We start from the raw sequence: 27305 nt of genomic DNA, 5'->3' as shown, positions 1-27305 counted from the left end.
GAGGATGACTGTAGGACAGGAGAATACAGTCTATTGCCCCCTGTTATCAGCCATTTCAGGGGAGAGGATGACTGTAGGACAGGAGAATACAGTCTATTGCCCCCTGTTATCAGCCATTTCAGGGGAGAGGATGACTGTAGGACAGGAGAATACAGTCTATTGCTCCATGTTATCAGCCATTTCAGGGGAGAGGATGACTGTAGGACAGGAGAATACAGTCTATTGCTCCCTGGTATCGGCCATTTCAGGGGAGAGGATGACTGTACGACAGGAGAATACAGTCTATTGCTCCCTGTTATCAGACATTTCAGGGGAGAGGATGACTGTAGGACAGGAGAATACAATCTATTGCCCCCTGTTATCAGACATTTCAGGGGAGAGGATGACTGTAGGACAGGAGAATACAGTCTATTGCCCCCTGTTATCAGCCATTTCAGGGGAGAGGATGACTGTAGGACAGGAGAATACAGTCTATTGCCCCCTGTTATCAGCCATTTCAGGGGAGAGGATGACTGTAGGACAGGAGAATACAGTCTATTGCCCCCTGTTATCAGCCATTTCAGGGGAGAGGATGACTGTAGGACAGGAGTATACAGTCTATTGCCCCCTGTTATCAGCCATTTCAGGGGAGAGGATGACTGTAGGACAGGAGAATACAGTCTATTGCCCCCTGTTATCAGCCATTTCAGGGGAGAGGATGACTGTAGGACAGAAAAATACAGTCTATTGCTCCCTGTTATCAGCCATTACAGGGGAGAGGATGACTGTAGGACAGGAGAATACAGTCTATTGCCCTCTGTTATCAGCCATTTCAGGGGAGAGGATGACTGTAGGACAGGAGAATACAGTCTATTGCCTCCTGTTATCAGCCATTTCAGAGGAGAGGATGACTGTAGGACAGTAGAATACAGTCTATTGCTCCCTGTTATCAGCCATTTCAGGGAAGAGGATGACTGTAGGACAGGAGAATACAGTCTATTGCCCCCTGGTATCAGCCATTTCAGAGGGGAGGATGACTGTAGGACAGGAAAATACAGTCTATTGCCCCCTGTTATCAGCCATTTCAGGGGAGAGGATGACTGTAGGACAGGAGAATACAGTCTATTGCCCCCTGGTATCAGCCATTTCAGAGGAGAGGATGACTGTAGGACAGGAGAATACAGTCTATTGCCTCCTGTTATCAGCCATTTCAGGGGAGATGATGACTGTAGGACAGGAGAATACAGTCTATTGCCCCCTGTTATCAGCCATTTCAGGGGAGAGGATGACTGTAGGACAGGAGAATACAATCTATTGCCCCCTGTTATCAGCCATTTCAGGGGGGAGGATGACTGTAGGACAGGAAAATACAGTCTATTGCCCCCTGTTATCAGCCATTTCAGGGGAGAGGATGACTGTAGGACAGGAGAATACAGTCTATTGCCCCCTGGTATCAGCCATTTCAGAGGAGAGGATGACTGTAGGACAGGAGAATACAGTCTATTGCTCCCTGTTATCAGCCATTTCAGGGGAGAGGGTGACTGTAGGACAGGAGAATACAGTCTATTGCCCCCTGTTATCAGCCATTTCAGGGGAGAGGATGACTGTAGGACAGGAGAATACAATCTATTGCCCCCTGTTATCAGCCATTTCAGGGGAGAGGATGACTGTAGGACAGGAGAATACAGTCTATTGCCCCCTGTTATCAGCCATTTCAGGGGAGAGGATGACTGTAGGACAGGAGAATACAGTCTATTGCTCCCTGTTATCAGCCATTTCAGGGGAGAGGATGACTGTAGGACAGGAGAATACAGTCTATTGCCCCCTGTTATCAGACATTTCAGGGGAGAGGATGACCGTCGGACAGGAGAATACAGTCTATTGACCCCTGTTATCAGACATTTCAGAGGAGAGGATGACTGTAGGACAGGAGAATACAGTCTATTGCCCTCTGTTATCAGCCATTTCAGGGGAGAGGATGACTGTAGGACAGGAGAATACAGTCTATTGCTCCCTGTTATCAGCCATTTCAGGGGAGAGGATGACTGTAGGACAGGAGAATACAGTCTATTGCCCCCTGTTATCAGCCATTTCAGGGGAGAGGATGACTGTAGGACAGGAGAGTACAATCTATTGCCCCCTGTTATCAGCCATTTCAGGGGAGAGGATGACTGTAGGACAGGAGAATACAGTCTATTGCCCTCTGTTATCAGCCATTTCAGGGGAGAGGATGACTGTAGGACAGGAGAATACAGTCTATTGCTCCCTGTTATCAGCCATTTCAGGGGAGAGGATGACTGTAGGACAGGAGAATACAGTCTATTGCCCCCTGTTATCAGCCATTTCAGGGGAGAGGATGACCATAGGACAGGAGAATACAGTCTATTGCCCCCTGTTATCAGACATTTCAGGGGAGAGGATGACTGTAGGACAGGAGAATACAGTCTATTGCCCCCTGTTATCAGACATTTCAGAGGAGAGGATGACTGTAGGACAGGAGAATACAGTCTATTGCCCTCTGTTATCAGCCATTTCAGGGGAGAGGATGACTGTAGGACAGGAGAATACAGTCTATTGCTCCCTGTTATCAGCCATTTCAGGGGAGAGGATGACTGTAGGACAGGAGAATACAGTCTATTGCCCCCTGTTATCAGCCATTTCAGGGGAGAGGATGACTGTAGGACAGGAGAATACAGTCTATTGCCCTCTGTTATCAGCCATTTCAGGGGAGAGGATGACTGTAGGACAGGAGAATACAGTCTATTGCTCCCTGTTATCAGCCATTTCAGGGGACAGGATGACTGTAGGACAGGAGAATACAGTCTATTGCCCCCTGTTATCAGCCATTTCAGGGGAGAGGATGACTATAGGACAGGAGAATACAGTCTATTGCCCCCTGTTATCAGCCATTTCAGGGGAGAGGATGACTGTAGGACAGGAGAATACAGTCTATTGCTCCCTGTTATCAGACATTTCAGGGGAGAGGATGACTGTAGGACAGGAGAATACAGTCTATTGCTCCCTGTTATCAGCCATTTCAGGGGAGAGGATGACTGTAGGACAGGAGAATACAGTCTATTGCCCCCTGTTATCAGCCATTTCAGAGGAGAGGATGACTGTAGGACAGGAGAATACAGTCTATTGCCCCCTGTTATCAGACATTTCAGGGGAGAGGATGACTGTAGGACAGGAGAATACAGTCTATTGCTCCCTGTTATCAGCCATTTCAGGGGAGAGGATGACTGTAGGACAGGAGAATACAGTCTATTGCTCCCTGTTATCAGCCATTTCAGGGGAGAGGATGACTGTAGGACTGGAGAATACAGTCTATTGCCCCCTGTTATCAGCCATTTCAGGGGAGAGGATGACTGTAGGACAGGAGAATACAGTCTATTGCCCCCTGTTATCAGCCATTTCAGGGGAGAGGATGACTGTAGGACAGGAGATTACAGTCTATTGCTCTCTGTTATCAGCCATTTCAGGGGAGAGGATGACTGTAGGACAGAAGAATACAGTCTATTGCTCCCTGTTATCAGACATTTCAGGGGGGAGGATGACTGTAGGACAGGAGAATACAGTCTATTGCCCCCTGTTATCAGCCATTTCAGGGGAGAGGATGACTGTAGGACAGGAGAATACAATCTCTTGCTCCCTGTTATCGGCCATTTCAGGGGAGAGAATGACTGTAGGACAGGAAAATACAGTCTATTGCTCCCTGTTATCAGCCATTTCAGAGGAGAGGATGACTGTAGGACAGGAAAATACAGTCTATTGCTCCCTGTTATCAGCCATTTCAGGGGAGAGGATGACTGTAGGACAGGAGAATACAGTCTATTGCCCCCTGTTATCAGCCATTTCAGGGGAGAGGATGACTGTAGGACAGGAGAATACAGTCTATTGCCCCCTGTTATCAGCCATTTCAGGGGAGAGGATGACTGTAGGACAGGAGAATACAGTCTATTGCTCCATGTTATCAGCCATTTCAGGGGAGAGGATGACTGTAGGACAGGAGAATACAGTCTATTGCTCCCTGGTATCGGCCATTTCAGGGGAGAGGATGACTGTACGACAGGAGAATACAGTCTATTGCTCCCTGTTATCAGCCATTTCAGGGGAGAGGATGACTGTAGGACAGGAGAATACAATCTATTGCCCCCTGTTATCAGACATTTCAGGGGAGAGGATGACTGTAGGACAGGAGAATACAGTCTATTGCCCCCTGTTATCAGCCATTTCAGGGGAGAGGATGACTGTAGGACAGGAGAATACAGTCTATTGCCCCCTGTTATCAGCCATTTCAGGGGAGAGGATGACTGTAGGACAGGAGATTACAGTCTATTGCCCCCTGTTATCAGCCATTTCAGGAGAGATGATGACTGTAGGACAGGAGAATACAGTCTATTGCCTCCTGTTATCAGCCATTTCAGGGGAGAGGATGACTGTAGGACAGGAGAATACAATCTATTGCTCCCTGTTATCAGCCATTTCAGGGGAGAGGATGACTGTAGGACAGGAGAATACAGTCTATTGCCCCCTGTTATCAGCCATTTCAGGGGAGAGGGTGACTGTAGGACAGGAGAATACAATCTATTGCTCCCTGTTATCAGCCATTTCAGGGGAGAGGATGACTGTAGGACAGGAGAATACAGTCTATTGCCCCCTGTTATCAGCCATTTCAGGGGAGAGGATGACTGTAGGACAGAAAAATACAGTCTATTGCTCCCTGTTATCAGCCATTACAGGGGAGAGGATGACTGTAGGACAGGAGAATACAGTCTATTGCCCTCTGTTATCAGCCATTTCAGGGGAGAGGATGACTGTAGGACAGGAGAATACAGTCTATTGCCTCCTGTTATCAGCCATTTCAGAGGAGAGGATGACTGTAGGACAGTAGAATACAGTCTATTGCTCCCTGTTATCAGCCATTTCAGGGAAGAGGATGACTGTAGGACAGGAGAATACAGTCTATTGCCCCCTGTTATCAGCCATTTCAGGGGAGAGGATGACTGTAGGACAGGAGAATACAGTCTATTGCTCTCTGTTATCAGCCATTTCAGGGGAGAGGATGACTGTAGGACAGGAGAATACAATCTATTGCTCCCTGTTATCAGCCATTTCAGGGGAGAGGATGACTGTAGGACAGAAGAATACAGTCTATTGCCCCCTGTTATCAGCCATTTCAGGGGAGAGGATGACTGTAGGACAGGAGAATACAGTCTATTGCCTCCTGTTATCAGCCATTTCAGAGGAGAGGATGACTGTAGGACAGGAGAATACAGTCTATTGCTCCCTGTTATCAGCCATTTCAGGGGAGAGGATGACTGTAGGACAGGAGAATACAGTCTATTGCCCCCTGTTATCAGCCATTTCAGGGGAGAGGATGACTGTAGGACAGGAGAATACAGTCTATTGCTCCCTGGTATCGGCCATTTCAGGGGGGAGGATGACTGTAGGACAGGAGAATACAGTCTATTGCCCCCTGTTATCAGACATTTCAGAGGAGAGGATGACTGTAGGACAGGAGAATACAGTCTATTGCCCCCTGTTATCAGACATTTCAGGGGAGAGGATGACTGTAGGACAGGAGAATACAATCTATTGCCCCCTGTTATCAGACATTTCAGGGGAGAGGATGACTGTAGGACAGGAGAATACAGTCTATTGCCCCCTGTTATCAGCCATTTCAGGGGGGAGGATGACTGTAGGACAGGAGAATACAATCTTTTGCCCCCTGTTATCAGCCATTTCAGGGGAGAGGATGACTGTAGGACAGGAGAATACAGTCTATTGCCTCCTGTTATCAGCCATTTCAGGGGAGAGGATGACTGTAGGACAGGAGAATACAGTCTATTGCCTCCTGTTATCAGCCATTTCAGAGGAGAGGATGACTGTAGGACAGGAGAATACAGTCTATTGCTCCCTGTTATCAGCCATTTCAGGGGAGAGGATGACTGTAGGACAGGAGAATACAGTCTATTGCTCCCTGGTATCGGCCATTTCAGGGGGGAGGATGACTGTAGGACAGGAGAATACAGTCTATTGCCCCCTGTTATCAGCCATTTCAGAGGAGAGGATGACTGTAGGACAGGAGAATACAATCTATTGCCCCCTGTTATCAGCCATTTCAGGGGAGAGGATGACTGTAGGACAGGAGAATACAGTCTATTGCCCCCGTTATCAGCCATTTCCCCACTTTGGGTGTTGTATACGCAGATCATCCGCAGTCTCATCGTCATCCATACCCCCGTCCCTATTATTTCTGACCGGTTCTAGATTAGTCACGTATATACGGCGCTGCTTCCCACAGACACATTTAAAGGATATTGTTCACCCAGTAAATGCCGACATGAACAATAGATATATTCAACTAAAAATGTGAGGTTTCTATGGCGCACGGAGCGTTCATCACTATATATAGAATCTGGCGACGGAAACGCTCCCACGCGCCCGGAGACCGACAGGACGCGGGTGACTCACAGCCGCATTTCTGTCCGCTGGCAACAAAGCTGCAGTAAAGGAGGCATCCCCTCTAGTCAAACCCCTCCAGTGTCCTATTAGATGACTGGTCATTATTTTCTAGGCGCCGTCCTGCAACTTCAGCCAAATCCATCACCGATTAGTAACCGTTACTTCGTTCTAACTTTGTATTTCTGTAAAATGCATTGGTGCCGGGCTTTCTCTGGTTTTCTCAGTGCCCCCTCCTGGCACCCATAGTGATGGCATCCTTATTAGAGTAGCAGTAACACCGGAGGTACCTCTTAAAGGGACCATACACCTTTAATAGCTGTCGGCCGACCATTATTCCTTCCGATTTCCCTGGTAGAGGGGAATAAATGGATGCGTGGAAGTGAGCACAATTGTACAAATGACTGCAATGAGCAAATATGGGGTCAGAGTCCCTTTAGCACCATGTCATAGTCTGTGAATACAAGAATCCCCCTCCCGCCCTCTGCGGGATCTGCATCACATGACCCCTATACCACCACAATGCTACATATATGTGCGCCCAGCCCGCCGTGTGCCAGCCCTGTGAGTAATGGTTCCTGACGGAGCGGCTGCTCCCGACTCCCCGGCTTTGATTAAACCTGACATACACTGAACGACGCCTCCCCTCCCCCGCTGCCCCCACCCTTACACCTTTACCGCTTCTCGGAGATGATTCACCCCTGAGGGAAAATTTTGGGGACGCGCCGACTCGGATTTATCAGTGGTGACAGCTCGAAGAACAAAATCTAAAAACCCAATTTATTTGCTTTCATTGTGTCTGTCCCTGCAGGAATCATGGACGCGATGCTCTGCGGATTCCAATTAACCAGCAATCAAAATGTCTTTTTTCCTACGAGGCATCAAATTTCACCCGCAGAGCTTACAGTTGAATGCATAACCAGGTCGCAGGGGGCGCTGCAGCTCATAGTGTCACAAAGCATGGAGAAATTGGCCCATAAACCCCGGGGGAGGGGGGGGAATTAAAAATACATAAGGACAAACAAAGCAATGCTCTGCAGATTCCCTGCCGGATCAGTCAGCAAGTGGAAAACGTCTGCTGATGAGGGCAATTCCCTTAGGTAATTGCAGGTTAAGAAAATTTGTGCTGTGTATGCAGGAATACTGTGAGGAGTCAGACCAGAAGAAGAAGAACCGGATCTCCCTTTCACCTCTAGACTTAGCTACAGACAGTGACGATTGTTACTGGAAACAGTCAGCAAGCTGAGGACCTATAAGAGGGGCAGGTACTGTATATACAGTCATCTGAAGGAGAATAGAGACTGATGTCAACATGAATACAAACCAACACAGCAGCCACTGAACAAGCAGAGAATACCAGCAGATTTCAGGTCTTAAAGGGCTTCTGTCACCCCACTAAACCCTTTTTTTTTTTTTTGCTTACTTATAATCCCCACACTGCGATTTATGCCTGCATAATCAAATTAATCATTTTGGTCCTGTAGATTTTGTTTAAAACATGCTTTTAAAATATGCAAATTACCTTGCTACCAGCAAGTAGGGCGGTTACTTGCTGGTAGCAGCCGCATCCTCCGATCCTAAAGACGCCCCCTCCGCATTGTGATTGACAGGGCCAGGGAACGGAATCGTTCTCTGCTGGCCCTGCCTGTTAGCATTCAAATCTGGCGCCTGCGCCGCGGCCGTACCTGTCTTCAATCGGCGCAGGCGCACTGCTCGGCCGCTCCATCCTCAATGCACATGCGCCGGGTGTAGATGTGACGTCATCGGCGCAGGCACATTGAGGATGGAGCGGCCAAGCAGTGCGCCTGCGCCGATTGAAGACAGGTACGGCCGCGGCGCAGGCGCCAGATTTTGAATGCTAACAGGCAGGGCCAGCAGAGAACGATTCCGTTCCCTGGCCCTGTCAATCACAATGCGGAGGGGGCGTCTTTAGGATCGGAGGATGCGGCTGCTACCAGCAAGTAACCGCCCTACTTGCTGGTAGCAAGGTAATTTGCATATTTTAAAAGCATGTTTTAAACAAAATCTACAGGACCAAAATGATTAATTTGATTATGCAGGCATAAATCGCAGTGTGGGGATTATAAGTAAGCAAAAAAAAAAAAAGGGTTTAGTGGGGTGACAGAAGCCCTTTAAGCCTGCAGAATAGTGAGTGCAGCTCTGGAGTATAATACAGGATGTAACTCAGGATCAGAACAGGATAAGTAATGTATGTACACAGTGACTGCACCAGCAGAATAGTGAGTGCAGCTCTGGAGTATAATACAGGATGTAACTCAGGATCAGTACAGGATAAGTAATGTAAGTACACAGTGACTGCACCAGCAGAATAGTGAGTGCAGCTCTGGAGTATAATACAAGATGTAACTCAGGATCACTACAGGATAAGTAATGTATGTACACAGTGACTGCACCAGCAGAATAGTGAGTGCAGCTCCGGAGTATAATACAGGATGTAACTCAGGATCAGTACAGGATAAGTAATGTAAGTACACAGTGACTGCACCAGCAGAATAGTGAGTGCAGCTCTGGAGTATAATACAAGATGTAACTCAGGATCACTACAGGATAAGTAATGTATGTACACAGTGACTGCACCAGCAGAATAGTGAGTGCAGCTCCGGAGTATAATACAGGATGTAACTCAGGATCAGTACAGGATAAGTAATGTAAGTACACAGTGACTGCACCAGCAGAATAGTGAGTGCAGCTCTGGAGTATAATACAAGATGTAACTCAGGATCACTACAGGATAAGTAATGTATGTACACAGTGACTGCACCAGCAGAATAGTGAGTGCAGCTCCGGAGTATAATACAGGATGTAACTCAGGATCAGTACAGGATAAGTAATGTATGTACACAGTGACTGCACCAGCAGAATAGTGAGTGCAGCTCTGGAGTATAATACAAGATGTAACTCAGGATCAGTACAGGATAAGTAATGTATGTACACAGTGACTGCACCAGCAGAATAGTGAGTGCAGCTCTGGCGTATAATACAGGACGTAACTCAGGATCAGTACAGGATAAGTAATGTATGTACACAGTGACTGCACCAGCAGAATAGTGAGTGCAGCTCTGGAGTATAATACAGGATGTAACTCAGGATCAGTACAGGATAAGTAATGTATGTACACAGTGACTGCACCAGCAGAATAGTGAGTGCAGCTCTGGAGTATAATACAGGATGTAACTCAGGATCAGTACAGGATAAGTAATGTATGTACACAGTGACTGCACCAGCAGAATAGTGAGTGCAGCTCTGGGGTTTAATACAGGATGTAACTCAGGATCAGTATAGGATAAGTAATGTAATGTATGTGCACAGTGACTGCACCAGCAGAATAGTGAGTGCAGCTCTGGAGTATAATACAGGATGTAACTCAGGATCAGTACAGGATTAGTAATGTATGTACAGAGTGACTGCACCAGCAGAATAGCGAGTGCAGCTCTGGAGTATAATACAGGATGTAACTCAGGATCAGTACAGGATTAGTAATGTATGTGCACAGTGACTGCACCAGCAGAATAGTGAGTGCAGCTCTGGAGTATAATACAGGATGTAACTCAGGATCAGTACAGGATTAGTAATGTATGTACAGAGTGACTGCACCAGCAGAATAGTGAGTGCAGCTCTGGCGTATAATACAGGATAACTAATGTATGTATGTACACAGTGTAATGCTCATCTTCTCTTCTGTAAGGCCCCTTTCACACGGGCGAGTTTTACGCGCGGATGCGATGCGTGAGGTGAATGCATTGCACCCGCACTGAATCCGGACCCATTCATTTCTATGGGGCTGTTCACATGAGCGGTGATTTTCACGCATCACATGTGCGTTGCGTGAAAATCGCAGCATGCTCTATATTCTGCGTTTTTCATGCAACGCAGGCCCCATAGAAGTGAATGGGGTTGCGTGAAAATCGCAAGCATCCGCAAGCAAGTGCGGATGCGGTGCGATTTTCACGCATGGTTGCTTGGTGACAGTCTATTTACTGTATTATTTTCCCTTATAACATGGTTATAAGGGAAAATAATTGCATTCTGAATACAGAATGCATAGTAGGTGATCAATTGAGGGTTAAAAAAAAAAATAAAAAAAATTAACTCACCTTCTCCTCTTGTTCACGTAGTTCCCGGTCTCTTCTTTACTTGTCAAAAGATGAACTATAGACTAGGACCTGTGGTGACGTCAGATCACATGCTCCAATCACATGGTCCATCACCACGGTGATGTACCATGTGATTGGAGCATGTGATCTGACGTCACCAAAGGTCCTTTAGCCCACAGCTCATCATTAAAGAAGTAAAGAAGAGACCGGGAACTACGCAAACAAGAGGAGAAGGTGAGTATATTTTTTAATTTTTTTTTAACCCTCAATTGATCACCTACTATGCATTCTGTATTCAGAATGCTATTATTTTCCCTTATAGCCATGTTATAAGGGGAAATAATACAATCTACAGAACACCGATCCCAAGCCCGAACTTCTGTGAAGAAGTTCGGGTTTGGGTACCAAACATGCGTGATTTTTCTCACGCGAGTGCAAAACGCATTACAATGTTTTGCACTCGCGCGGAAAAATCGCGGGTGTTCCCGCAACGCACCCGCACATTTTCCCGCAACGCCCGTGTGAAAGAGGCCTAAGTGTTCTTACAGACACTATTACAGCAGTCAGTATTCTATCTGTAGGGCACAGGGAATTGCTATGTATGCAGTTCTCTTATTTACGAGCGTACAGCAGCTTTCTCTAGGATCATCCCCCAGTAAGCCATAATTAGCTTTTCGTCATCGGGTAATCCTGTTGGACGTCAGAGGTTTCCAAGCTCAAACTTCATCTTGTCAACTGGTTCTATATGTAAGAGGTTTTTCCATCATTAGGACCCCCTGATTACGGACCCCCTGAATACAGACCCCCTGAATACATCCGTCGTTATTGTAGAGGGAAGCTCTAGGTGGCTGCATATTTTCCTGGTTATTGCAGCAGCCCCCACCCAAGTAATAGAGGGGGTGCAAGGATGTCCCCCCATCACATCCCCTTTAAGATGCTTTCCTTGGAGACGCAGGGCACCCAGTGACTGCACCTTCATCTTATTAACCAGAGATGTTTCCTGTAATTCCTTGGCTGACAAGGACAGTAACAGAAGACACATGTTGTATCCTTAGAGCAGATCTGAGGGAAACATATGAGGGACCCGGGGCCCCTGCACAAGAAGAAGAGGGTCATTACCCCTGACAGATTCTAACAGGGGTTGTCACCCAGCTTTCTACACATCCTGCATGGCATATGAATCTGCATGGTTCTGTAGTGGTAATTGCTCATTGCTCCATCTGTGTACACATTCATGAACCAGGAGGCTCAGGATGAACTGAGCTATAAGTTCTGTTTCCAGAGAGCTGCAGTCTCCATACAGTGGGGCAGGGCCAGTGCTACTAGAAGGCAGACCAAGCGGCTGCCTTAGGGCGCACCCTGGGGGAGGGCGGAAAAATGAACCTTTTTTTTTATGTATTTATTTATTTTTTAAATCACTTACTTCTGAGTTGCGCCGCAGCGCTGCCGGCCCGAGCCTGCATGCGCCGTGCGGCCCCGACCCTCACTCACAGTGCGGCACGGGCCCGGCAGCATGGCAACACGGTCACGGGGTCAGGCCAGGGGGGTGTGACTGGCGAGTGGCGCAGCGGCGGTGGGCGGCAGCAGGGACTGGAGCTGACTGTGTCTGTGAGTCTGACTCACACACCGCCAGATTGCCGTAGCAGCAGGTGGGTAGGTGATCACTGATGAGCGCACTAGCGCCAGAGCGCACGGCATAAATGTGTTTAAAAAAAAATTATTACACAAACAACAACTATGACATGATGGGAGGGGGGACAATGTCTGTAGTCTGTGACATGGGGATGGGGCCAGGGCTGGCCGGAGGGGAGGGGGGGTGATGATGTGCCATGGGGGAGAACTGAAATGTGACACAATAGGGGGTAATGATGTGATCATGATGTGACATGGAGGGGTGACAAATGTGACACGGAGGGGTGACAAATGTGACACGGAGGGGTGACAAATGTGACACGGAGGGGTGACAAATGTGACACGGAGGGGTGACAAATGTGACACGGAGGGGTGACAAATGTGACATGGAAGGGGAGAAATGTGACATGGAGGGGGAGAAATGTGACACGGAGGGGGAGAAATGTGACACGGAGGGGGAGAAATGTGACACGGAGGGGGAGAAATGTGACACGGAAGGGGAGAAATGTGACATGGAGGGGAAGAAATGTGACATGGAGGGGAAGAAATGTGACATGGAAGGGGAGAAATGTGACATGGAAGGGGAAGAAATGTGACATGGGGGGCTGATGGCCGACATGGGGGCATGATGTCTGACATGGGGGCTGATGTCTGACATGGAGGTCTGATCTGAGGCATTGGCGGTCTGATTAACATTGGGGGTCTGATTGCTGGTCTGACCTGAGGTGTAATGGAAAATATTTTTTTCTTATTATCCTCTTCTAAAACCTAGGTGCGTCTAGCGATTGTCTGAAGCAGAGAGAAGATACCAGGACCACACAGAGGAGAAGCCAGCTGCTGCAGACGGGACCAGGGCCAGGTGAGCTGCGAGGGGGGGGGGGGGGGCAGAATGTAGCTTTGCTTGTGTTGGCAAAAATCCTTGCACCGGCCCTGCAATGGGGGTGCGACTCCTGGCACCTCCGCTGATCAGCTGTTGGCACAAGCTGCAGCTATGGAGGTACAGAGCGCCAAGTAGTGGCGGTTCTTGGATACTGCAGCAATAGTAACCAGGGATGGAGTTTGGGAGCACCCAGAAGAAACCCACATGAAGACAGCGAGAGCATACAAACTCCATGCAGATGTCGCCCAGGTAGGTTAAGGGTTAAACATGAGGTGTGACCTCTGACCCCTGCACCCTAATTCTGGGTTAAGTATTGGGTGCCGCCTAAAAGACACCTAACATACACTGCGCAGTGTCTGGTTATAATTAACCCCAACTTGTATGTAAGGGGGCTGAACATCAAACATAGGGCCACATCTGGCCCCCAGGCGACAGATCTAAACATATACTCACTCACCATAGAGTGCCCATATAGCGCCATAGAGAGCATAAACGGTACTATAGAGGGCCCATAGAGCGCCATAGAGAGCACAAACGGTACTATAGAGTGCCCATATAGCTCCATAGAGAGCACAAACGGTACTATAGAGTGCCCATATAGCGCCATAGAGAGCACAAACGGTACTATAGAGTGCCCATATAGCGCCATAGAGAGCACAAACGGTACTATATGTTGTGCCTTTTCATAGGTAAATGCATTGATATCCAATTATTCTAGTCAAGATGGATGTTCATTGCCTTTAAGAGCCATGCTCGACTATATTTACAATTTTGTATGTCTTGAGTAGGCCGAAGGTCGCACAAAGGTTTCTGCTTTTTAGTGTTATTCTTCTCATTAATGTACCGGTCTGAGAAGAGGCCTCCTTGTCTACTTATACATTTACGACAGGAGATAAAGATAAGCTCTATGCAGCTGGTGATAATTACCTATACAATTAGGCATTTATTAATGAAGCAAAATATATAATATTCATGTATTCACTTAATGAGCCTTAGTCCTTAGTATAAGACAATCAGTAGGACATATATACACTGCGTGCAGAATTATTAGGCAAATGAGTATTTTGACCACATCATCCTCTTTATGCATGTTGTCTTACTCCAAGCTGTATCGGCCCGAAAGCCTACTACCAATTAAGCATATTAGGTGATGTGCATCTCTGTAATGAGAAGGGGTGTGGTCTAATGACATCAACACCCTATATTAGGTGTGCATAATTATTAGGCAACTTCCTTTCCTTTGGAAAAATGGGTCAAAAGAAGGACTTGACAGGCTCAGAAAAGTCAAAAATAGTGAGATATCTTGCAGAGGGATGCAGCACTCTTAAAATTGCAAAGCTTCTGAAGCGTGATCATCGAACAATCAAGCGTTTCATTCAAAATAGTCAACAGGGTCGCAAGAAGCGTGTGGAAAAACCAAGGCGCAAAATAACTGCCCATGAACTGAGAAAAGTCAAGCGTGCAGCTGCCAAGATGCCACTTGCCACCAGTTTGGCCATATTTCAGAGCTGCAACATCACTGGAGTGCCCAAAAGCACAAGGTGTGCAATACTCAGAGACATGGCCAAGGTAAGAAAGGCTGAAAGACGACCACCACTGAACAAGACACACAAGCTGAAACGTCAAGACTGGGCCAAGAAATATCTCAAGACTGATTTTTCTAAGGTTTTATGGACTGATGAAATGAGAGTGAGTCTTGATGGGCCAGATGGATGGGCCCGTGGCTGGATTGGTAAAGGGCAGAGAGCTCCAGTCCGACTCAGACGCCAGCAAGGTGGAGGTGGAGTACTGGTTTGGGCTGGTATCATCAAAGATGAGCTTGTGGGGCCTTTTCGGGTTGAGGATGGAGTCAAGCTCAACTCCCAGTCCTACTGCCAGTTTCTGGAAGACACCTTCTTCAAGCAGTGGCACAGGAAGAAGTCTGCATCCTTCAAGAAAAACATGATTTTCATGCAGGACAATGCTCCATCACACGTGTCCAAGTACTCCACAGCGTGGCTGGCAAGAAAGGGTATAAAAGAAGAAAATCTAATGACATGGCCTCCTTGTTCACCTGATCTGAACCCCATTGAGAACCTGTGGTCCATCATCAAATGTGAGATTTACAAGGAGGGAAAACAGTACACCTCTCTGAACAGTGTCTGGGAGGCTGTGGTTGCTGCTGCACGCAATGTTGATGGTGAACAGATCAAAACACTGACAGAATCCATGGATGGCAGGCTTTTGAGTGTCCTTGCAAAGAAAGGTGGCTATATTGGTCACTGATTTGTTTTTGTTTTGTTTTTGAATGTCAGAAATGTATATTTGTGAATGTGGAGATGTTATATTGGTTTCACTGGTAAAAATAAATAATTGAAATGGGTATATATTTGTTTTTTGTTAAGTTGCCTAATAATTATGCACAGTAATAGTCACCTGCACACACAGATATCCCCCTAAAATAGCTAAAACTAAAAACAAACTAAAAACTACTTCCAAAAATATTCAGCTTTGATATTAATGAGTTTTTTGGGTTCATTGAGAACATGGTTGTTGTTCAATAATAAAATGAATCCTCAAAAATACAACTTGCCTAATAATTCTGCACTCCCTGTATATGTATAAAGAAGAAAATAAAAAAGCAGCAGACATCAAACGCGGGTGCAAGTCCTTATAGGGGCCTGTGACCAAGGTCCCAAGTGCATATAGAAGAAAAAAGGCAGCACTGCAGATTAGTGATAAAAAGTGGATGGTTTATTCACCCATCTAGCTGGACAAAGGCTCCAATGAGAGAACTGAAACGTTGCTGCTAGATGGGTGGATAAACCATCCACTTTTTTTCACTAATCTGCAGTGCTGCCTTTTTTCTTCTATATATATATATATTACTTTATTTTATATTGTTATATCTTATGAAGACAACATGCATCCAGTATATTATATATATTTCTCATTAGGAGAATCTTTGTCTCTAAAGGAGTGTCTGTAAAGATGTGTGTTTTGTAACAATTAATCACATCTTTGGTATGACAGGAGGTACTGATATCTCTGTGAGAAAACAAGGCCATTCAAACTATTATGGTCCATAAATCAACAGTGTAAGAAACATTCAGAGAGAGGCCTAGAGGTCTGTCTCTAATTGCTACAGGTGTCAGAATTAATCCCTATAGCTTTGAATTAAAGCTTCTAAGGTCAAATGTATAAAATACATTTTATTCAGGCTTACATAAGTTAACCCTTTATACTACGATGCAAATAGCTTACACAGCAGTGCCACCTAGGTATGAGTAGGTGACATTACAACAGTAGCAAAAGTGCATTCTGGGTAAGGTTATGATGTCACATTATTATCAATGGTCACGCCCATCCGACAATGATTGGAAAGTTCCAAACTAGGAAGGTGTGTCTAACTGATAAGTTTGTGATCATAAACCACACAAAAAGATTAGAAGGAAAAACAGGTTGAGCTCTCTAGAGAGGTCTATCAAGATGAAAGCCATGATGATGCGCTATGATGGACCACCCAGCTTTCCTAGGAGCAGAAGTGAGATTCCTACTAGGACTTGGTAAGAGACACAGAAAATGACATTTCATTTTATTAAGACTAATTTGATAGTGTGGGTGAAATTATACCATCTAGATTGGCGAATAAATAAATAATTAAATGAATTGATCATCTCCATATTGAGATGTAGTCTTAGGATATTGTGAGGCTTCATTCTACCTGCAGAAGAATCAAGATAATTTAGCAAAGCATTAAATAATTGCATATATATATATATAGAGAATATTCTTCGCCAAGCTAAGTGATGGATTCCCACAGGAAAGACTTGTTTCAAGTCCTTCCCATTTAAGATATGGTCTAGCAAAATCCTAGATCCCTGTTATTTGTCATAATAGTTTTACCAAAGTTATATGTGTGAAAATAGTCCAGGATGAGGCGGAAGGATACAGTTATCTCCTCTAAGTTATATCCTTGGATGGATTTGCCCATCCTGAAGTCATGTGATGTGTAGTTGGTTAGGGGGGGCAGAATGTATTTAGCCTTCCATATTGATGTCTAGGATTAGACATGCCCGTCCTGATATCATGAGGTTTTCTCTGAACAGAAGTAATGTATATAACTTAGGTTCATATTTTGATATCCTAACCTAATAATAGCTTGGTTATAATGTGACAAGTTATTTCCACTCACATGTATTGTTAAGCTTGTAATGCTTTATATTAACGCTATATATATTCATTTGCATGTATCATTGTGTTTATTTACTTATATATGTTTATAACCTTGTAACCAATAAACCTGTGTATTATTGTATAATGCAGAACTACATTTTATCATTAACGTCATCTCACGTCAAAAATAACTCATTTATCTGAGGAAATAGTCGGACTCAGATGTGAATTGTATCAATTAGTTTGTCTACAATTCACCAGGTCCTGATTTTAAGAATTTATGATAAATTTTATACTTTTTATTTTTTTATGGTTAATTATTTTTATGACCATAATTAATAAATCTTAATTGAATTAGTACCTCCCGACATATAGAGTGCCCATATAGCACCATAGAGAGCACAAACGGTACTATAGAGTGCCCATATAGGGCCATAGAGAGCACAAATGGTACTATAGAGTGCCCATATAACACCACAGAGAGCACAAACGGTACTATAGAGTGCCCATATAACACCACAGAGAGCACAAACGGTACTATAGAGTGCCCATATAGCGCCACAGAGTATTAGAGTGCCCATATAGCGCCACAGAGTATTAGAGTGCCCAGCTACTGCCATGGAGTGCCCAAATACTGTAGTCCCATACAGTACCCGGCTAGTGCTATAGAGTAACAAAATGGTACCACAGAGCAATAGAGTGCCACAGAGTTCCCAAACAGTACAACAGAGTGCCCAAGTAATGCCATAGAGTAAAAGAGTGCCCAGCTAACACGAATGAGTGCCCAAATAGTACCATAGAGCAGTTTTTCCCAACCAGTGTGCCTCCAGCTGTTGCAAAACTACAACTCCGAGCATGCCCGCACAGCCAAAGGCTGTCCGGGCATGCTGGGAGTTGTAGTTTTGCAACAGCTGGAGGCACACTGGTTGGGAAACACTGCCATAGAGTACCCAGCTAGTATCATAGAGGGCCCATATAGTGCCCAATTAGTGCAAAAGAGCACCAGACAGCACCGTAGAGTTCCCAAATAGTGCCATAGACAGCCCAGATGAAAGATAATGAATCTGTATCCACACAGAGATAATATGCGGCCACACCGTGCGGCTGTAGAGCCAGTCTGTATCTAGTGCTCACATAGCGTCATACTGTGCACAATTATCATTCTATACACTGGCCGTATGGAGGGGCCCAGGAACATGTCTAATAGGGAGCAGCCCACCTTCTGGATCAGCAGCACGATGATGGGGATAAGCTGCGCCCGCTCCTGCTCCAGGCTGAACAGGGTCTGCGGGGTGCGGATGAAGACCTTTGTGTATCCATAAGCTACGTCGTCCCGGAAGTCGTGCTGATCGATTAGCGCCCGGGTCGCCTCCATGTCAGAGTCCATCAGGTGATTGGGCCAGGTGTATTCACAGGTCATCTTGTATCTGGAGCATATATATAGCCATAATTACAAAACAAAGATGGGCACCATTGTCTATAACTTTTGGCCTGCTGTGTCCCCGCAGGGCTTCATACTGGATTGCTAATGGTGGAGCTATCATCCTACCTTTGTAGAAATCTTTCATAGGGTTGTCTATAGGCAAATCCAGCCCGCCGGACACGGACGTTCTCCAGAAGCCCCAAATATTCCACCTGGTGGAGACATCGGCGCTCATCAAACACGACGGGGGACTTCTGATCATTGGGCTTCACACAGCGTACATAATACGGCTCCTGCAATGTAAAGAGTTTAATGTCCAGAAGTCACTGAACCCTCAAATCCCACAAAGAGTAAGATTGGTCTCCATAGCACAATGCATCCGCTGGAGTCTAGTTGAAACAATAAAGGGCCCCGATGGTCCAGTAGAAAGACAACTCGATCTGGAGGTGTATAATCTGTGTGTAGGGAGCTCCCTCTAGTGGTGGCTGTATAATCTGTATGTAGTGAGCTCCCTCTAGTGGTGGCTGTATGATCTGTAGGTAGTGAGCTCCCTCTAGTGGTGGTTGTATGATCTGTATGTAGTGAGCTCCCTCTAGTGGTGGCTGTATAATCTGTATGTAGTGAGCTCCCTCTAGTGGTGGCTGTATAATCTGTGTAGGGAGCTCCATCCAGTGGTGGCTGTATAATCTGTATGCAGTGAGCTCCCTCTAGTGGTGGTTGTATGATCTGTATGTAGTGAGCTCCCTCTAGTGGTGGCTCTATAATCTGTATGCACTGAGCTCCCTCTAGTGATGGCTGTATAATCTGTGTGTAGAGAGCTCCATCTAGTGGTGGCTGTATAATCTGTATGCAGTGAGCTCCCTCTAGTGGTAATTGTATGATCTGTATGTAGTGAGCTCCCTCTAGTGGTGGTTGTATAATCTGTATGTAGTGAGCTCCCTCTAGTGGTGGCTGTATAATCTGTGTGTAGGGAGCTCCATCTAGTGGTGGCTGTATAATCTGTATGTAGTGAGCTCCCTCTAGTGGTGGCTGTATAATCTGTGTGTAGGGAGCTCCCTCTAGTGGTGGCTGTATAATCTGTATGTAGTGAGCTCCCTCTAGTGGTGGCTGTATAATCTGTATGTAGTGAACTCCCTCTAGTGGTGGCTGTATAATCTGTATGTAGTGAGCTCCCTCTAGTGGTGGCTGTATAATCTGTATGCAGTGAGCTCCCTCTAGTGGTGGTTGTATGATCTGTATGTAGTGAGCTCCCTCTAGTGGTGGCTGTATAATCTGTATGTAGTGAGCTCCATCTAGTGGTGGCTGTATAATCTGTGTGTAGGGAGCTCCATCTAGTGGTGGCTGTATAATCTGTATGTAGTGAGCTCCCTCTAGTGGTGGCTGTATAATCTGTATGCACTGAGCTCCCTCTAGTGATGGCTGTATAATCTGTGTGTAGGGAGCTCCATCTAGTGGTGGCTGTATAATCTGTATGCAGTGAGCTCCCTCTAGTGGTAATTGTATGATCTGTATGTAGTGAGCTCCCTCTAGTGGTGGTTGTATAATCTGTATGTAGTGAGCTCCCTCTAGTGGTGGCTGTATAATCTGTATGTAGTGAGCTCCCTCTAGTGGTGGCTGTATAATCTGTATGCACTGAGCTCCCTCTAGTGATGGCAGTATAATCTGTATGTAGTGAGCTCCCTCTAGTGATGGCTGTATATTATGCATGTAGTGAGCTCCCTCTAGTGATAGCTGTATAATCTGTATGTAGTAAGCTCCCTCTAGTGATGGCTGTATAATCTGTGTGTAGGGAGCTCCATCTAGTGGTGGCTGTATAATCTGTATGCAGTGAGCTCCCTCTAGTGGTAATTGTATGATCTGTATGTAGTGAGCTCCCTCTAGTGGTGGTTGTATAATCTGTATGTAGTGAGCTCCCTCTAGTGGTGGCTGTATAATCTGTATGTAGTGAGCTCCCTCTAGTGGTGGCTGTATAATCTGTATGCACTGAGCTCCCTCTAGTGATGGCTGTATAATCTGTATGTAGTGAGCTCCCTCTAGTGATGGCTGTATATTATGCATGTAGTGAGCTCCCTCTAGTGATGGCTGTATAATCTGTATGTAGTAAGCTCCCTCTAGTGGTGGCTGTATAATCTGTATGTAGTGAACTCCCTCTAGTGGTGGCTGTATAATCTGTATGTAGTGAGCTCCCTCTAGTGGTGGCTGTATAATCTGTATGTAGTGAGCTCCCTCTAGTGGTGGCTGCAGGCAGAATTATATCATGTAACGCTATGACTTTGTGATTCAGATTTTTTGCTGTTATTATGACTTATCTAATTGATTTCTAATAATGACAGCCCAGGTAATACGGACATAGTGATAATTCCGGTCGTTTTGTTTGTAACCATGGATACACGCACAGGTATGTCAATGAGGAAAACTTGTGATGTGACCATCTGCTGTATATACAGTGTGGACTGGAGGACCCCCTCACACAGGTCTCTGCTCCCCTCATCCGAGACTCCGGAGGTCTGACTGATAGGAGCGTGACGGTATAATGAACTCCTTAGCACAGGGAAAAGAAAATTCTGCTGAATTATTTAACGCCAGATTGGCAGATGGACTAATTCTGCAAAATTCTCACACTTCAAGGCTCGTGGAGTGTGTTCTGTCACCTCGCGCAGCGCCGGGCGGGAAGGACAAGCCGACAACGAGACATGTCAACTGCAGAATATTCAATGAACTTCACTAAGTCACCTCTGCAAGTGTCAGGGAGCTGACAACCTGCGAGGCCAAGTGTCTGCTGCCAGGAAGGGCTGGAAAATGGGGCAAGGATGAGACTGACAACCCTCGGGGCAATCCCATCCTGTTGTCAGTAAATTAAAATTTGCCCAATGATCATTCAGTGCTAAAATGTCTCTGCCTGGTCTGATGAGAGGCTGAGGAGCAAGAATAAAAGCCGAGCCCCGGAATAAATAACCCTGCTGTGAGGAGCAAGACCTGCAACAACCTCTCAGACATGATATACAGGCAGGTTGTCGGCAGTAATAGATGTATAGTTTAATTAGATTTCGGGTTTCTGTAGATTTGTGCGGCTGTTATTTGTGTCCTCACCTCTGTAGTAACGAGATGTGAAGCGTTCGCTCTGCGCCATCCTGACATAAGTGATAAACCTTCATTATTCAGCATTTCTAACATGTTTCCTTGTTATATGGAGTCGTAATAAACAGCGAAAATAAATAGAAAAACTACTTCCCAGTATATGGTTTAAAGCTACCATCCCATATTACATGATATGTGGGGGAGCAGCATAGAGGTTTCATCCTGGAGATCCACACATTGTATTCTCCTGTCCTACAGTCGTCCTCTCCCCTGAAATGGCTGATAACAGGGGGCAATAGACTGTATTCTCCTGTCCTACAGTCGTCCTCTCCCCTGAAATGGCTGATAACAGCGGGCAATAGACTGTATTCTCCTGTCCTACAGTCATCCTCTCCCCTGAAATGGCTGATAACAGCGGGCAATAGACTGTATTCTCCTGTCCTACAGTCATCCTCTCCCCTGAAATGGCTGATAACAGGGGGCAATAGACTGTATTCTCCTGTCCTACAGTCATCCTCTCCCCTGACATGGCTGATAACAGGGGGCAATAGACTGTATTCTCCTGTCCTACAGTCATCCTCTCCCCTGAAATGTCTGATAACAGGGGGCAATAGATTGTATTCTCCTGTCCTACAGTTATCCTCTCCCCTGAAATGGCTGATAACAGGGGGCAATAGACTGTATTCTCCTGTCCTACAGTCGTCCTCTCCCCTGAAATGGCTGATAACAGGGAGCAATAGACTGTATTCTCCTGTCCTACAGTCATCCTCTCCCCTGAAATGTCTGATAACAGGGGGCAATAGACTGTATTCTCCTGTCCTACAGTCATCCTCTCCCCTGAAATGGCTGATAACAGGGAGCAATAGACTGTATTCTCCTGTCCTACAGTCATCCTCCCCCCTGAAATGGCTGATAACAGGGAGCAATAGATTGTATTCTCCTGTCCTACAGTCATCCTCTCTCCTGAAATGGCTGATAACAGGGAGCAATAGACTGTATTCTCCTGTCCTACAGTCATCCTCTCCCCTGAAATGTCTGATAACAGGGGGCAATAGACTGTATTCTCCTGTCCTACAGTCATCCTCTCCCCTGAAATGGCTGATAACAGGGGGCAATAGACTGTATTCTCCTGTCCTACAGTCATCCTCTCCCCTGGAATGGCTGATAACAGGGGGCAATAGACTGTATTCTCCTGTCCTACAGTCATCCTCTCCCCTGAAATGGCTGATAACAGGGGGCAATAGACTGTATTCTCCTGTCCTACAGTCATCCTCTCCCTTGAAATGGCTGATAACAGGGGGCAATAGACTGTATTCTCCTGTCCTACAGTCATCCTCTCCCCTGAAATGGCTGATAACAGGGGGCAATAGACTGTATTCTCCTGTCCTACAGTCATCCTCTCCCCTGAAATGGCTGATAACAGGGGGCAATAGACTGTATTCTCCTGTCCTACAGTCATCCTCTCTCCTGAAATGGCTGATAACAGGGGGCAATAGACTGTATTCTCCTGTCCTACAGTCATCCTCTCCCCTGAAATGGCTGATAACAGAGAGCAATAGACTGTATTCTCCTGTCCTACAGTCATCCTCCCCCCTGAAATGGCTGATAACAGGGGGCAATAGACTGTATTCTCCTGTCCTACAGTCATCCTCTCCCCTGAAATGGCTGATAACAGGGGGCAATAGACTGTATTCTCCTGTCCTACAGTCATCCTCTCCCCTGAAATGGCTGATAACAGGGGGCAATAGACTGTATTCTCCTGTCCTACAGTCATCCTCTCCTCTGAAATGGCTGATAACAGGGGGCAATACACTGTATTCTCCTGTCCTACAGTCATCCTCTCCCCTGAAAAGGCTGATAACAGGGGGCAATAGACTGTATTCTCCTGTCCTACAGTCATCCTCTCCTCTGAAATGGCTGATAACAGGGGGCAATAGATTGTATTCTCCTGTCCTACAGTCGTCCTCTCCCCTGAAATGGCAGATAACAGGGGGCAATAGACTGTATTCTCCTGTTCCACAGTCATCCTCTCCCCTGAAATGGCTGATAACAGGGAGCAATAGACTGTATTCTCCTGTCCTACAGTCATCCTCTCCTCTGAAATGGCTGATAACAGGGGGCAATACACTGTATTCTCCTGTCCTACAGTCATCCTCTCCCCTGAAATGGCTGATAACAGGGAGCAATAGATTGTATTCTCCTGTCCTACAGTCGTCCTCTTCCCTGAAATGGCTGATAACAGGGGGCAATAGATTGTATTCTCCTGTCCTACAGTCATCCTCTCCCCTGAAATGGCTGATAACAGGGAGCAATAGACTGTATTCTCCCGTCCTACAGTCATCCTCTCCCCTGAAATGGCTGATAACAGGGAGCAATAGACTGTATTCTCCTGTCCGACAGTCATCCTCTCCCCTGAAATGGCTGATAACAGGGGGCAATAGACTGTATTCTCCTGTCCTACAGTCATCCTCTCCCCTGAAATGGCTGATAACAGGCAGCAATAGACTGTATTCTCCTGTCCTACAGTCATCCTCTCCCCTGAAATGGCTGATAACAGGGGGCAATAGACTGTATTCTCCTGTCCTACAGTCGTCCTCTCCCCTGAAATGGCTGATAACAGGGAGCAATAGACTGTTTTCTCCTGTCCTACAGTCATCCTCTCCTCTGAAATGGCTGATAACAGGGGGCAATAGACTGTATTCTCCTGTCCTACAGTCATCCTCTCCCCTGAAATGGCTGATGACAGGGGGCAATAGACTGTATTCTCCTGTCCTACAGTCATCCTCTCCCCTGAAATGTCTGATAACAGGGGGCAATAGACTGTATTCTCCTGTCCTACAGTCATCCTCTCCCCTGAAATGTCTGATAACAGGGGGCAATAGACTGTATTCTCCTGTCCTACAGTCATCCTCTCCCCTGAAATGGCTGATGACAGGGGGCAATAGACTGTATTCTCCTGTCCTACAGTCATCCTCTCCCCTGAAATGGCTGATAACAGGGGGCAATAGATTGTATTCTCCTGTCCTACAGTCATCCTCTCTCCTGAAATGGCTGATAACAGGAGGCAATAGACTGTATTCTCCTGTCCTACAGTCATCCTGTCCCCTGAAATGGCTGATAACAGGGAGCAATAGACTGTATTCTCCCGTCCTACAGTCATCCTCTCCCCTGAAATGGCTGATAACAGGGAGCAATAGACTGTATTCTCCTGTCCGACAGTCATCCTCTCCCCTGAAATGGCTGATAACAGGGGGCAATAGACTGTATTCTCCTGTCCTACAGTCATCCTCTCCCCTGAAATGGCTGATAACAGGCAGCAATAGACTGTATTCTCCTGTCCTACAGTCATCCTCTCCCCTGAAATGGCTGATAACAGGGGGCAATAGACTGTATTCTCCTGTCCTACAGTCGTCCTCTCCCCTGAAATGGCTGATAACAGGGAGCAATAGACTGTTTTCTCCTGTCCTACAGTCATCCTCTCCTCTGAAATGGCTGATAACAGGGGGCAATAGACTGTATTCTCCTGTCCTACAGTCATCCTCTCCCCTGAAATGGCTGATGACAGGGGGCAATAGACTGTATTCTCCTGTCCTACAGTCATCCTCTCCCCTGAAATGTCTGATAACAGGGGGCAATAGACTGTATTCTCCTGTCCTACAGTCATCCTCTCCCCTGAAATGTCTGATAACAGGGGGCAATAGACTGTATTCTCCTGTCCTACAGTCATCCTCTCCCCTGAAATGGCTGATGACAGGGGGCAATAGACTGTATTCTCCTGTCCTACAGTCATCCTCTCCCCTGAAATGGCTGATAACAGGGGGCAATAGATTGTATTCTCCTGTCCTACAGTCATCCTCTCTCCTGAAATGGCTGATAACAGGAGGCAATAGACTGTATTCTCCTGTCCTACAGTCATCCTGTCCCCTGAAATGGCTGATAACAGGGGGCAATAGACTGTATTCTCCTGTCCTACAGTCATCCTCTCCCCTGAAATGGCTGATAACAGGGAGCAATAGACTGTATTCTCCTGTCCTACAGTCATCCTCTCCCCTGAAATGGCTGATAACAGGGAGCAATAGACTGTATTCTCCTGTCCTACAGTCATCCTCTCCCCTGAAATGGCTGATAACAGGGGGCAATAGACTGTATTCTCCTGTCCTACAGTCGTCCTCTCCCCTGAAATGGCTGATAACAGGGGGCAATAGACTGTATTCTCCTGTCCTACAGTCATCCTCTCCCCTGAAATGGCTGATAACAGGGGGCAATAGACTGTATTCTCCTGTCCTACAGTCATCCTCTCCCCTGAAATGGCTGATAACAGGGGGCAATAGACTGTATTCTCCTGTCCTACAGTCATCCTCTCCCCTGAAATGGCTGATACCAGGGGGCAATAGATTGTATTCTCCTGTCCTACAGTCATCATCTCCCCTGAAATGGCTGATAACAGGGGGCAATAGACTGTATTCTCCTGTCCTACAGTCATCCTCTCCCCTGAAATGGCTGATAACAGGGGGCAATAGACTGTATTCTCCTGTCCTACAGTCGTCCTCTCCCCTGAAATGGCTGATAACAGGGGGCAATAGACTGTATTCTCCTGTCCTACAGTCATCCTCTCCCCTGAAATGGCTGATAACAGGGGGCAATAGACTGTATTCTCCTGTCCTACAGTCATCCTCTCCCCTGAAATGGCTGATAACAGGGGGCAATAGACTGTATTCTCCTGTCCTACAGTCATCCTCTCCCCTGAAATGGCTGATACCAGGGGGCAATAGATTGTATTCTCCTGTCCTACAGTCATCATCTCCCCTGAAATGGCTGATAACAGGGGGCAATAGACTGTATTCTCCTGTCCTACAGTCATCCTCTCCCCTGAAATGGCTGATAACAGGGGGCAATAGACTGTATTCTCCTGTCCTACAGTCATCCTCTCCCCTGAAATGGCTGATAACAGGGGGCAATAGACTGTATTCTCCTGTCCTACAGTCATCCTCTCCTCTGAAATGGCTGATAACAGGGGGCAGTTCATTGTATGAAAGTTTGTAGCAAATATAGTAGTACTGTAGTTTTACCATACTTTTATACACGGCTGCTAACAAGGGACAATAGATTGCATTCAACTATACAGACTGAGGTTGTTGTATCCCTTTAAGTAACTGTGACACATTTTGAGACTTGTAAGTTTAGATCAAGTAAAATGAGAAGAACGAGCAATTCTCCAAACAGCAGCTGAATCTTTACTGCTATAAATACTCGGCGCGCGAGGCATTGTTCCCACCTGCAGGATCCCGCAGAGCAAGAGCGATGCAGCTTCACTATCACATACATGGTGTATAGACAAGGCATGGTTACACAAGCTATTTTAGGGTCCAGATGACATCACACTGCAGAGAAGCTGTGTACACTATAAAATTATATACTATAGAGTATTTTATGATTAAGAGTGCTGACAAGATGCATAGGAAACGCGTCAACGAATCAGACTGTGTCTGTATGTATCTTTTTTACTTGGCTGACTTATAACACGATTAAATGTATTTCAGATGTTTTTACAAGAACTGGTGTCTGTATTTTTCTACAT

At 46.2% G+C, this 27305-nt stretch overlaps 1 protein-coding gene across 1 annotated transcript in view; it reads right to left on the bottom strand.

Annotated features, from left to right (window-relative positions):
• LOC121000802 (unconventional myosin-Ig-like) overlaps window positions 1-27305 on the bottom strand; it is a 251040-nt gene that overhangs the window by 130866 nt on the left and 92869 nt on the right. Inside the window, exons 15-16 of the mRNA XM_040431450.1 lie at window positions 18776-18942; window positions 18446-18653 (exon numbers count right to left, since the gene is read on the bottom strand). Coding sequence (XP_040287384.1) covers window positions 18446-18653; window positions 18776-18942 — 375 coding nt within the window. The remainder of the gene's footprint in view (window positions 1-18445; window positions 18654-18775; window positions 18943-27305) is intronic.

Source organism: Bufo bufo, chromosome 5 (genome assembly GCF_905171765.1).
Source record: "Bufo bufo chromosome 5, aBufBuf1.1, whole genome shotgun sequence".
Taxonomy (NCBI): Eukaryota; Metazoa; Chordata; class Amphibia; order Anura; family Bufonidae; genus Bufo; species Bufo bufo.
Note: the sequence above shows the minus strand (reverse complement) of the source record. Positions and strands in the feature narration are given on the sequence as shown.